Source organism: Salmo salar, chromosome 01, assembly GCF_965601325.2.
Source record: "Salmo salar chromosome 01, fSalSal1, whole genome shotgun sequence".
NCBI classification, from domain to species: Eukaryota; Metazoa; Chordata; class Actinopteri; order Salmoniformes; family Salmonidae; genus Salmo; species Salmo salar.
Window position 1 is genome coordinate 166736448 of NC_138291.1, and position 12525 is coordinate 166748972.

At 43.3% G+C, this 12525-nt stretch overlaps 1 protein-coding gene and 1 non-coding gene across 2 annotated transcripts; both read left to right on the forward strand.

Annotated features, from left to right (window-relative positions):
- LOC106569446 (dnaJ homolog subfamily B member 5) lies at positions 1-4241 on the forward strand. Its single transcript, XM_014140807.3, has 4 exons — positions 1-228; positions 1185-1440; positions 1890-2458; positions 3314-4241. Exons 1-4 carry the CDS (start codon positions 130-132, stop codon positions 3545-3547), a joined length of 1158 nt encoding a protein of 385 aa, XP_013996282.1. The 5' UTR covers positions 1-129; the 3' UTR covers positions 3548-4241.
- A 6830-nt stretch (positions 4242-11071) lies between these two features.
- On the forward strand, positions 11072-12400 carry LOC106569438 (huluwa). The gene is made up of 3 exons (XR_014378809.1): positions 11072-11218; positions 11310-11502; positions 12092-12400. It is a non-coding gene; the product is annotated as a huluwa (transcript).
- Positions 12401-12525: the final 125 nt, after the last annotated feature.

Genomic DNA, 12525 nt, shown 5'->3' on the forward strand with positions numbered 1-12525 from the left:
CTGCCGCGGCAGTATATAGCACAGTCTGCAGTCAGCGGTTCAGTCAACCAACAGCTCAAGCACAGCTAAAACAGCTAAGAAACGTTCAGCACCACAGAACAGCGGACAGCTCCTCAATAAGCGAACACTATGGTTCTGATCTGGACACAGTTTGGAGTGAAAACCAAAAATGTCAAGTGCAAGGTCCGCGTTATGAACAGGAATGACAGCTCGGGCTCTTCATCAGGGGTAAGTTATATTTTTACAATTGTATTCATTTCAGTAATTTACTGATTGTAATGAATTATATCAATGCTCATTTTACGCATATAGTCATTAATTGTGCCTTATGGTTGTGTCGTTAAAAAGACAGTGAGTTCAAAGATTTTGCTAATTGCTGAGAATGGTCTTTGAGATTAAGCATAGTGATTTATGTCAAATAGTGAATGTTCCTTTCAAACTATAGCCTGTTCAACTTGTATGGGAGCAATGGGTTCTCCAGTATCCTGCAGACAGTGTAGCCTAGTTGAGACAATCAGGGTGCATCCAGGATCTGCGGTAGGAGCTGCAATCTGCTTCACCATGCTCATACACACGAGCTCCCCCTATATTCACATTGTCTGTATTATAGGTGAGCAGATATATATCTGCATTTTAGTCGGTAAGACTGAAATGGACATAATTGCATTTGCCATGGGCTAGTTTTAACATAACACCGTTTTCATGGGCTGAATGCAATATTAAAGAATACATTGATATTGTGGTCATTTGTATTCAAAACACTGACATTTCCAAGTATGCATCTTCTGATATTGGTACAAACTAGCACAGTAGGCTTTCCTGATAATCATTGGTGACTCAGTGCTATTTGTCTTGGTCATTCTCAATCAACTGTTGAATGTCACACCTGCTGGGTGTCATAAAGATGCCGGATGCTTAGCAATGCATTATCATGTGCATGGCAATGAGAGCACTATAAGGAGGGTTTAGAACCCACAGGCCAGGGAAATAGTTCTCTTTCTACCACATCTTATCCAACTCTGGTTTCATATCTTTTCATTGAGGCACAGTTCAAACCTGACTTTTAGACAAAGTGGATCTATTGGTGGGTGTAATTCAGTCAGGCATTTGTCCTTTTATAAGGGGGTTGACATCTGTAGGCTATAGAGATCTAACGTGTTACTTCTCTCATCCTGTTTCTCCAGGAGAACCAAAAGGACCAAGAGGTGCCTGTTATGTCCATCAAGCCTATGGGGAAGGATTTCTACAAGGTCCTGGGCGTCGAGACAGACTCCAACGAAGATGAGATCAAGAAGGGATACAGGAAGATGGCCCTAAAGTTTCACCCCGACAAGAACAGTGCCGCTGACGCCGCAGACAAGTTCAAGGAGATCGCAGAAGCTTACGAGATACTGACCGACCCCAAGAAGAGAGTCATCTATGATCAGTTTGGAGAAGAAGGTGAGAGCCTTTCCTTCCCTTGTCATTTAACCAGCAGTAGCCTTGTAGGGCCCTTTGCCTTTGTCAGTTGAGTAGAAGTAGTTACTATAGCACAGGCAGATGCATTGTTGTATGGTTGATGGTAAGCAGCAGTACCTTTGCCAATTGCTGTTGCATCTAGCAAAAAATCTGCAGCACCTGGTCCACCAGAGAGCCAGCCCAACATGTGCGGTGTAGACAACCGCAGGCTGATAAATTATTCAGCCATCCACCAAGAAAATGTTTCCTCAAACTGAAAAAATTGACAAATGTAAATTTTGTAAGCCCTCCAGAAGTGTTAAGCCAAATATACATGAGTAAGAACTTTGTCTCAGAGTGGAAGTAGAATAGAAGATTGGACAAGATGGAAGATCACACATCTTCTGTCTGGGTAAACTGTACTAACTGTCTTCTTTCCTTTTGCGTCTTAGGTCTTAAGAACGGAGGCGGAGTGTCCATGGCAGGCAAGGAGAACAACACCCATCAGTACAGTTACCACGGTGACGCCCATGCCACATTCTCCTCCTTCTTCCAAGGCTCCGACCACTTCGACATCTTCTTCGGGCCCGACGGCGAGGAGGAGCTCTTCAACCCCTTCAGCCGCTTCACCTTCAGCCACGTCGGCGGTTACCACAGTAACTATGGCCCCACTGGCGAGAAGCTTCGGCGCGGGCGTCGGCGTCTGCAGGGCATGGCGGTGGTGCACGACCTCCTGGTGACCCTGGAAGAGGTGTTCCATGGCTGCACCAAGCACATGAAGATCACGCGGCGCCGTCTCAACCCGGACGGCCGCAGCCTGCGCACCGAGGACAAGGTCCTGAACGTGGTGGTAAAGAAGGGGTGGAAGGAAGGTACCAAGATCACCTTCCCCAGAGAGGGCGACGAGACGCCCAACAACATACCCGCCGACGTGGCCTTCGTTCTCAAGGACAAGAAACACCCCCACTACAAGAGGGATGGGTCCCACATTGTGTATACAGCCAAGATCACCCTCAAAGAAGTAAGTTTGTGTTTGTGTGTCAACCCTACATTTATTTGGGAATATAACACAGTAATTCTTAGCAGAATTACAGCACTGCCATACTTTTAGTTTAGGTAGGTTTACATGAAGTTTCAAGGCACGGCTGAAGTATGCCACTCCCATACTTTGGACAATGGCTCAAATTGGTGGCTGTAGAATAGATTCTGTTCTATTCAGAGCCCCTCACAGCTAACCCACCACTGCCCCAACCTTGTCCTTAGCTCAGCTCACAGACCCCCACAAACACACAGTGCAGTGCACCCTGCAGAGAGCAGCAGCAGCTGTAGCTAAATATAGCCTCTGTGTCGGCCGCCCCCTTACAGTGCTTTCACTTCGCTCCCTCACTGACTCCTCTGCCAGCCTTTAGCTTCCTCTCACCCTCTCTCTCTGGCTCGCAATCACTCACTCCCACGTCCTACGCTCCTCAGATTAGCATGAGAGCGTTCACAGACATGGCAGCCTCTTCAAAGAGCTCCTCTCCATCTTCCCATGGCCCCACTCAGTCACTCTGTTGAGTACCGACACCCACACACACAGCCAGAATAGAGACAAGATTACCGGTATGATATTTGTAACACTTATCGTTGCATAACAGAGCAAAGCATTGTCTTTTTGGGGCAAATGCTCCACATTCAAGTCTGTGATATAACACATTCACTTGGAAAATTGCCATGGTTAGGTAAGAGTTTCATACATTCATTCAGAAGTACCAACTGCAGCTAATTTTGGTATGGCGTCTGCTGCATGTACTGTATTATGTAACCAAAGGCTCTCAACATAAAACAAGGAACCGGAAAACTAACAAATCCGATCTTCCTCTCTGTTTCCTTCCAGGCTCTATGTGGATGCACAGTCAACGTCCCCACCCTGGACAACAGGACGATGCCGCTGCCGTGCAGTGACGTCATCAAGCCCGGCGGCATCCGGCGGCTAAGGGGCGAGGGCCTGCCCCACGCCAAGACCCCCTCCACACGTGGCGACCTGGTGGTGGAGTTCCAGGTGGTCTTCCCTGACAGGATCCCTCCCCAGTCCAAAGAGATCATCAAACACAGCCTCGCTGGGTGCTAATGGGTTAAGGTCCTAGCATGCTATCGTGCTAACGACCTACTGTTTGAGCCAATAAAATCACAGCCTTGCCAGGTGCTATGTCAATCCAGCACAGCTTCTCCCTGTGCTCGGTTTAGAGACAATGGCAGAGGGCACCGGAGAGGGTCAGATGGAAGCTTTTTTGATTATAGGCACTTTTCATAAGCATATTTAACAGATACAATGCCACAAGTAGAAAGGTTTACAGTTTAACTGGCAAATTGACTCCTGAGTGTCTGGGCACATCTACTGACTTTCTCTTGAAGGAAAAGGGAATAGGTACTGTTACTGTGTATACTGCTTGCCTATATCAGGAACTTGGTATTCCAATCGAGTCATTTGACTTATTACAGAAACCTGAGGTAGTTGATAGTCACGTGACAAAATGATTCTACCACTTGTAGGCTATGGTTGTATGGTTTTCATATGACTGCACCTTTACATTGATTTATTACAATAACAAATATGTACTTGTGTACAAGAGTGTACTTGTGTACAAAAATATTTATAACTTTGTCTCTAAAAGAGATTCCTCTGTCAAATGTTCAACTGAATCATTTGAAATGTTTGTGTATATATGTGCTTTAACTTATACCAGATGTTAATGTATTATTCTAAATTGACAAATGGACACAAAGAAAAGCATGTAAAATAAATGAAAATACCAGAATTTTAACTCATGGTGTTGGTGTTTGATTATCGTATAAAATGTGCAGCAGCGGTCATGAATGACAATTCATGCAGAGCATGTCCATATTGCCACAGGCAATATGAAAACGTTCCCAAATGTTAGGTGGACATGGATAATCGGCCTACAAGATGTGGAACTATGAAGACAGGAAAAGGTATAATACAGTAAATTAGATAAACCTCATAGGAATGCTGAACACAAAAAATCTGAATATGGATGCAGGAGTTGGAGAGACCTCTTGGGCAAGACAAAGTCTCCTCCCACAAAAACATGGAAGACCAATGAGGCCTGAGAGCTATCTGACTACATCCAAGTGCAGATCAAGCGGTTGACCCAAAAATAAAAAGTGAATGAATTAATGAAATTTCATTTTTGTGTCAAATCACCAATTGGCAACCCATCCCTTATGGGATTAATTGACACAAACAAACATTACAATAATTCACTGTGGTAATTAAATAATAATTCTTCTTCCGGTGTTCTCTGCAGTGCACATCGCATAAAGAGTGAAAACATAAAATCTATACATAATAGTAAATAAGGTTATCCAAACAATAATTATATCCATAGAGCAGTAAAATCAACATACATACATACATACAGATAAATACAGAAAAAAATAAACAGAAGGCATTTGAACCCAGTCTGGCACAAAGAGAAGATTCATATGGGAGACAAGCCTATACACAATCTATATACACACGTGCCATTTACCACATAGAAGCTAAATATTTTTACTATTAATTATAGGTAGCCCTTTTTCTTTTATTCCAGGATTTACCTAAATATTCTGCAAAAAACATTTGTTTCTCCTCATCGCTCAGCCACATAATGCCAGGGTGTATCTGGTGTGCTTTCTGGAATAAGTGTATATCGTGCTAGAAAGGGCAATAGAGTATACAATGTAAGTACTTGAGTAAAGATTACTGTGGTAAACTGTTGCAGATCCTCAGTGGTTGCAGTAGGTTTTGAGCAGTACTGTGCTGCACCATTACAATCCACCCTAGCTGAGCTAACTACTGCCACCCAGTGTAAAATGCTAGTAAGAGAGATGCTAAAAGGAATCATCAGATACCACATTCTAGGGCCCCTAGGTGCATCCCAATACGCTAAAATAGCTTCCTTTCCTGAACTCCTCTCTTTTCATCTGCTCTAAACACAGGATAGGTTAATGCAATGTGTACTACTATGTATGGGCATATTTATTTTCCTATTCAACTCTTTCAGAGAGGAAGCGACCTACACTATTGAGATGCAGCCCCTTTTGCAAGAATGTAATCCTTCCTTCCCTCTTTCCTTCTTTGGGGAGGAAACATTTTTAAGCTTTAACTCAGTTGTTTAAATTTGGAGTAGAATATTGAAAAACAGATGGCACTATGGCAGGGGCGAAAATCTGATATCAACTTTGGAGGGGACAATTACATGAAATTTTCTCAAGAGCAATTCCTGAGGGGGACACCAAAAGTAGTGCTGTAAAACATAGCCTACATTGTAATATGGTAAATGTATATTGAGGAACCAAAGAAATAAGGTGTTTGCCGTACTCCTAACTAACGGTACCCAAAACTACACAACTAATCACAACAGCAATACCATTGCCTTTAACAAATCTTAGTTCAGTCACCAGTTTAAGTTGAGAGTGGGGGTATCCATGGCATTTTCCAATTATGTTCCTATTTTACAAGTCCAAAAAATTGAGAACCTTTCATAATGTTGCCAAACAAAGACTCAACAAACTTACCTGAGACTCCCTGTCTCTGCCAGTCTGTCCCTGCATATCTGTCCCCAACTCTGCTGTCTGTGTGCCATCTGTTGCCTGCTCTGCCTAATGACATCATTGTGAAACATTTCCATTAGAATTTCATTTCTTTCTTATGAACATTTTATCAACTAGTCTTTGAGATATTAGGCTACTAGGGTTCTTACTTTGCGTTTTGGTGTACTGAAAAATACTCTGATGTCCGTCTTTTATTTTTCTGCCATTTTTCTACCTGGCTGGCTGGCTACACACACACACAGTGTGTAGGTTATTTACAGTAGGAGATGGGCTTCTATCATCTTATCTTTTATCATTCTATTTGGGCTCCGATCTAAAAGGTAGCTAGCAAATGTGAAACGGATTAAAATTACAAGAGTTGACAGCTGTATGAGTTCACCATTTACACAACATATGCTGCAACCTTTTGTAATTTTAATAGTTTGATTCATATTGGCTGGCTTCCAACAATAGCTGAATTTGCAAAGCTAGCGAGCACCAATTCCGTTTCAGTGGTGTTTGCTATAATCTTTGCTACCCGGGTTAAATAAAGGTGAAATAAAATAAATAAATAAAAGTTCCCTTGCGACAATTTAGCTTTTGCAACGAGACCATTAAATATATTTAAGACAATGGTAGAAGAGAGTGTAGTTCTGTTCAGTTTTGACTCCAGTTTATCGCTAACGTTATCACAGGGACTTTGAAGCACTAACTTACATCATCTGCATGCTGATCTTGGAATAAATTGACGATAGCAAAGATTCCATCTTTGACAAGGCCACATAAATGGAATAGGTACTAGCTAGCTTAATAGTTAATATTTGCGCGCTAGCTCTGCATATTCAGCTAGTGTGTGTGCGCGATTGACTGGATTAACCTCACGTCAGTCACGTTCATTGAGTGTCTTTCAGACAGTGGATACGACCTCTCTGTTACCTTGCCAACTAAGGAACTGGCAGTGGATCAAACCATTGTGAGGCAAATCTTTTGAAACTTAAAAACGCGCTATTAAGTGTCTATAATCAGCACAATTGCTTTCATTGCGTATTATTAATATAATTTAAATTACATAGTTATGTTTCAGTGATATATTGGGGGGGACAAATCATATTTTTCCCAGGATGGGGGGGTCGTGTCCCCCCCGTCCCCCCGGGATTTCCGCCCCTGCACTATGGACAGCATTACTTTTAAACAAGGCAGAAAATGGGAAAAATAAGTATTGAAAGGCAGGACTCAAGAGCTCCACTCCTCCATGGTCAATGCAGGGTCTTACACAACAGAGACCAGAGGGTTTATCGCACGCAGCCATTATCGAGTCTCACCCTAGAACACACACACACCACAGGTTTGAGATGGGTAGGGTGGGGGGGGGGGGGGGGGCAAAACATCAATGTTTAATTAATCAAATTTAGTCAAATGTATTTTTTAGGAACTCAGTCACGGTGTCAACTTATTGAGAGTAAGAATAGTAAAATACAACCTGTTTTAGAAATGTGGATGTGCATCAGCAGTTCCTCTCTTGTTATGGCAGTCACTCAATAGCTAACAATTAACCATATCTTTTTTTAATGGTAGTTACTCTAGCTATCGTGGCTGAATACCGACCAGGCACGCAGGTCACATGCCCAGGGGCCCTGACCTCTACGGGGTCCCCCAATGACTTTGTTTGTCATTTGCAATCAAATATCATATTAAGAATAGGTCATGGAAAAATGTGAAGAATTGTAGGAATTTAGTTTTAAAAAAGGCCCCCACCAGAGGCCAATGCCACCCTTATTTCAACACAATTCCTTTCCTAGAGCAGAAATTCTCATTTTGGGTCCACATTCGAAGAATGACACAGTTAAAAGTTTGGACACAGGGGCCTCCCGAGTGGTGCAGTGGTCTAAGACACTGCATCGCTGTAATAGCTGTGCCACTAGAGATCCTGGTTCGAGTCCAGGCTCTGTCGCAGATAGCCGTGACCGGGAGACCCATGGGGCGGCTCACAATTGGCCCAGCATCGTCCGGGTTAGGCCGGCAGGGAGGTCCTTGTCCCATTAAAAATATAAAATAAACTATTGTACACACCACATTTTTACTATTTTCTACATTGTAGAATAATGAAGACATGAAAACTAATAAATAACACATGGAATCATGTAATAAACAAAAGTGTTAAACAAATCAAATTATATTTTAGATTCTTCAAAGTAGCCACCCTTTGCCTTGATGGCAGTTTTGCACACCCTTGGCATTCTCTCAACCAGCTTCACCTGGAATCAATCAATTTATTTATAAAGCCCTTCTTACATCAGCCGATGTCACAAAGTGCTGTACAGAAACCGAGCCTAAAACCCCCAAACAGCACAGTGGCTAGGAAAAACTCCCTAGAAAGTCTGGAACCTAGGAAGAAACCTAGAGAGGAACCAGGCTCTGAGGGATGGCCAGTCCTCTTCTGGCTGTGCCAGGTGGAGATTATAACAGTACATGGCAAAGATGTTCAAACGTTCAAAGACAACCAGCAGGGTCAGATAATAATAACCACAGTGGTTGTAGAAGGTGCAACAGGTCAGCACCTCAGAAGTAAATGTCAGTTGGCTTTTCATAGCCAATCATTCAGAGTTAGAGACAGCAGGTGCGGTAGAGAGAGAGTCCAAAACAGCAGGTCCGGGACAGGTAGCACGTCCAGTGAACAGGTCAGGGTTCCATAGCCGCAGGCAGAACAGTTGAAACTGGAGCAGCAGCACGACCAGGTGGACTGAGGACAGCAAGGAGTCATCAGGCCAGGTAGTCTTGAGGCATGGTCCTAGGGCTTAGGTCCTCCAAGAGAAAGAGAAAAAAAAGAGAGAATTAGAGGGAGCATACTTAAAATTCACACAGGACACCGGATAAGACAGGATAAACACTCCATATATAACAGACTGACCCTAGCCCCCTGACACAAACTATTGCAGCATAAATACTGGAGGCTGAGACAGGAGGGGTTGGGAGACACTGTGGCCCCATCCGAAGATACCCCCGGACAGGGACAAACAGGCAGGATATAACCCCACCCACTTTGCCAAAGCACATCCCCCACACCACTAGAGGGATATCTTCAACCACCAACTTACTACCCTGACAAAAGGCCGAGTATAGCCCACAAAGATCTCCCCCATGGCATGAACCCGAGGGGGGTTCCAACCCGGACAGGAAGATCACATCAGTGACTCAACCCACTCAAGTGACGCACCCCTCCTAGGGACGGCATGGAAGAGCACCAGTAAGCCAGTGACTCAGCCCCCGTAATAGGGTTAGCGGCAATTCCAACAGTCTTGAAGGAGTTCCCACATATGCTGAGCACTTGTTGGCTGCTTTTCCTTCACTCTGCTGTCCAACTCATCCCAAATCATCTCAATTGGGTTGAGGTCGGGTGATTGTGGAGGCCAGGTCATCTGATGCAGCACCATCCCTCTCCTTGGTCAAATAGCCCTTAGACAGCCTGGAGGTGTGTTGGGTCATTGTCCTGTTCAAAAACAAATGATAGTCCCACTAAGCGCAAATGAGATGGGATGGCGTATTGCTGCGGAATGCTGTGGTAGTCATGCTGGTTAAGTGTGCCTTGAATTTTAAATAAAATCACTGGCAGTGTTACCACACCTCCTCCCCCATGCTTCACAGTGCAAACCACACATGCGAATATCATCCAGTAACCTACTCTGCGTCTCAGAAAGACACGGCGGTTGGAACCAAAAATCTCAAATTTGGACTCATCAGGCCAAAGGACAGATTTCCGCTGGTCTAATGTCCATTGTTCATATTTCTTGGCCCAAGCAAGTCCCTTCTTATTGGTGTCCTTTAGTAGTGGTTTCTTTGCAGCAATTCGACCATGAAGGCCTGATTCGCACAGTCTCCTCTGAACAGTTGATGGTGAGATGTGTCTGTTACTTGAACTCTGTGAAGCTTTTATTTGGGCTGCAATTTCTCAGGCTGGTAACTAATGAATTTAACCTCTGTAGCAGAGGTAACTCTGGGTCTTCTTTTCCTGTGGCGGTCCTCATGAGAGCCATAGTGCTTGGTTTCTGCAACTGCACTTGAAGAAACTTTAAAAGTTATTTCAATTTTCCAAATTGACTGACCTTCATGTCTTAAAGTAATGATGGACTGTCGTTTCTCTTTGCTTATTTGAGCTGTTCTTTCCATAATATGGACTTGGTCTTTTACCAAATGGGCTATCTTCTGTATACCACCTCTACCTTGTCACAACACAACTGATTGTCTCAAACATTTTCGAGTAGGCCTCAGTTCAGTTGTCTATATGTAAAAGTGAATTTTGACTGTGGGCAAATGGTTAATTTTGGGAGTAGTATATGCTCATTTAAATACAGATATGTATTGTGGTGACACAAACAAATTGGATAGATCTTGAAGCAGAAAATCTAAGATACCATGGACACAGGGTTCGCCAAGCACAAAATCCAAGCACTCACTGTGCAGAGTTCAATCACAAACGCAGGATAGTGAAATTGATTGGTGCCACAAAACACCTGCTCGCTCACATAAAATAACCAATTAGGATAAGCAATTGTGAACAAAATCACAAATCTTGTGTGTTCTGGAATTGGATCCTATTTGTGATGAAATGTCGCAAATAGGCCCATCAATACCACCCTCAAATCGGAGTGATGGTTTGCCAATTACCAGTTTAACGCTACTTATCATCCTACTCTTACCGTGTGTGGTTCTTCTGTTGCTGTTGAACTGTTTGTTTCTGGGTTACAAGTTACACATTTGTTCAAAGAAGAACAGAAAAATACAAGAGGACTACAAGAGTATGTTACAGTCTACTCTGTCGACGGGCCAGAGAATGACCAGAATATCCGAGACGCCATTGTTGCCAAATCAAGATGGGAAAAGGGCTTACATCTCGGTTTCAGAGACTATGCTGGCACAGCCCTCGAACTCTTCAAGAAATTCGTCAAAGGAGAGGGCAGCAGTGGACCAGAGAATCCGATTCATCCGGCCGGACGGGGCCTCGGGCGGTGGCTTGGACTCCCTGAGGACGCAGAGCACCATATTGGCCACCTCCAGGGTCGACCAGAAGCGTAGGTCACGAATGTACAGCAGGAACAAAATGATCTGGCGCAGAAGCGCCCCTGTCCTACCGCAGTCAAGTGATTCAGAGGCAGAACGGCCTAACCTTGTACCACCCAACTCGCCTGCGCTAAATAATCCACACTCAACGGTTAGTTCGTGGTTTCTAGCCTAAAATGAGTTTGTAACCCTTCAAGTCTGTCTTGGATACATGTGATGAATGACTGTTTTTACGCACGCAGGTAACATCTGACCAGAGGCCCATGCGTCGGTGTAGCACCATGGAGCTATTGAACAACATAGGAGAACACCAGTTTGGTATGGTTGAATGTGAATATTCCAGTAACATACCTCCAGAGATGTTATGCTTTGTTGTATCTGACAACTCTTCCACCATGGGCCCTGGATTGGACAGCGACTTTGGAGCAAGCGCAGGTGAGTTATCATAGCGGTTTTACATTAAGTATGAATATCACATTTTCTCCACCATTAGAAAGCGATGGCCTCGCACAGCCTACCTACAGTGGTGTAAAAATACTTTAAAGTAGTACTTAAGTCGTTTTTTGGGCTATTTGACTTTAACTAAACTACATTCCTAAACAAGTGTACTTTTTACTCCATACATTTTCCCTGACACCCAAAAGTAGGCTAGTCCTTACATTTTGAACGCTTAACACGACAGGAAGATGATCCAATTCACGCACTTAATGCATCAAGAGAACATCCCTGCCTCAGACGGACTCGCTAAACACGTTTCGTTTGTAAATTATGTCTGAGTGTTGGAATTGTCTGAGTGTTGGTGTGCCCCTTGCTATCCCCGTAATAAGGAAAAAGTGCCATTCGGTTTGCATAATTTAAAATGTATACTTTTACTTTTGACGCTTAAGTATATTTAAAACCAAATACTTTCACTCAAGTATTTTACTAGTAATTTTCTATTAAGGTGTCATTACTTTTTACTCAAGTATGACAATTGGATACTTTTTCCATCACTGCCAAGCTAATTACGCAAGCGCTTCTCCAGGTGTCTCGCTCCGGATTTTATCCGCGGACAGCGACGGTCTCAACAACGGTGTGTGGGACTCCGGAATGGAATGGGACTATTATGACCCGTGCTATGTGAGGGAGAAAAACATACCCAAACAGAAACATCACATGCCTGCATTGCATACCAAGCATTATTGGGTATAATGCCAGAGAACATGAAATATTTTAATATTTATTTATTATTAGGCTACATATTTTTCTCCAAATATTTAATTCTAAAAAGCACACTAACACAGATTATCACTTTTTCCATTTAGCCAAATGTAACGCCCCCCACACCAGTTTTGCAAAGAACTGCACTCACTTTTGTAAATCACATTTATTCTCATTAAACTATGTATATTCATTGTCCAAGACAGTTCTACTATTCACATTGTTGCACTTGAATAAGCACATTTATTATATGCACTT

Coding starts and splice junctions, on each gene's coding strand:
- LOC106569446 (XM_014140807.3), top strand. CDS start 130: ATGGTTCTGATCTGGACACAGTTTGGAGTGAAAACCAAAAATGTCAAG. Junction 229..1,184: donor GCTCGGGCTCTTCATCAGGG/GTAAGTTATATT, acceptor CTGTTTCTCCAG/GAGAACCAAAAGGACCAAGA. Junction 1,441..1,889: donor TGATCAGTTTGGAGAAGAAG/GTGAGAGCCTTT, acceptor TTTGCGTCTTAG/GTCTTAAGAACGGAGGCGGA.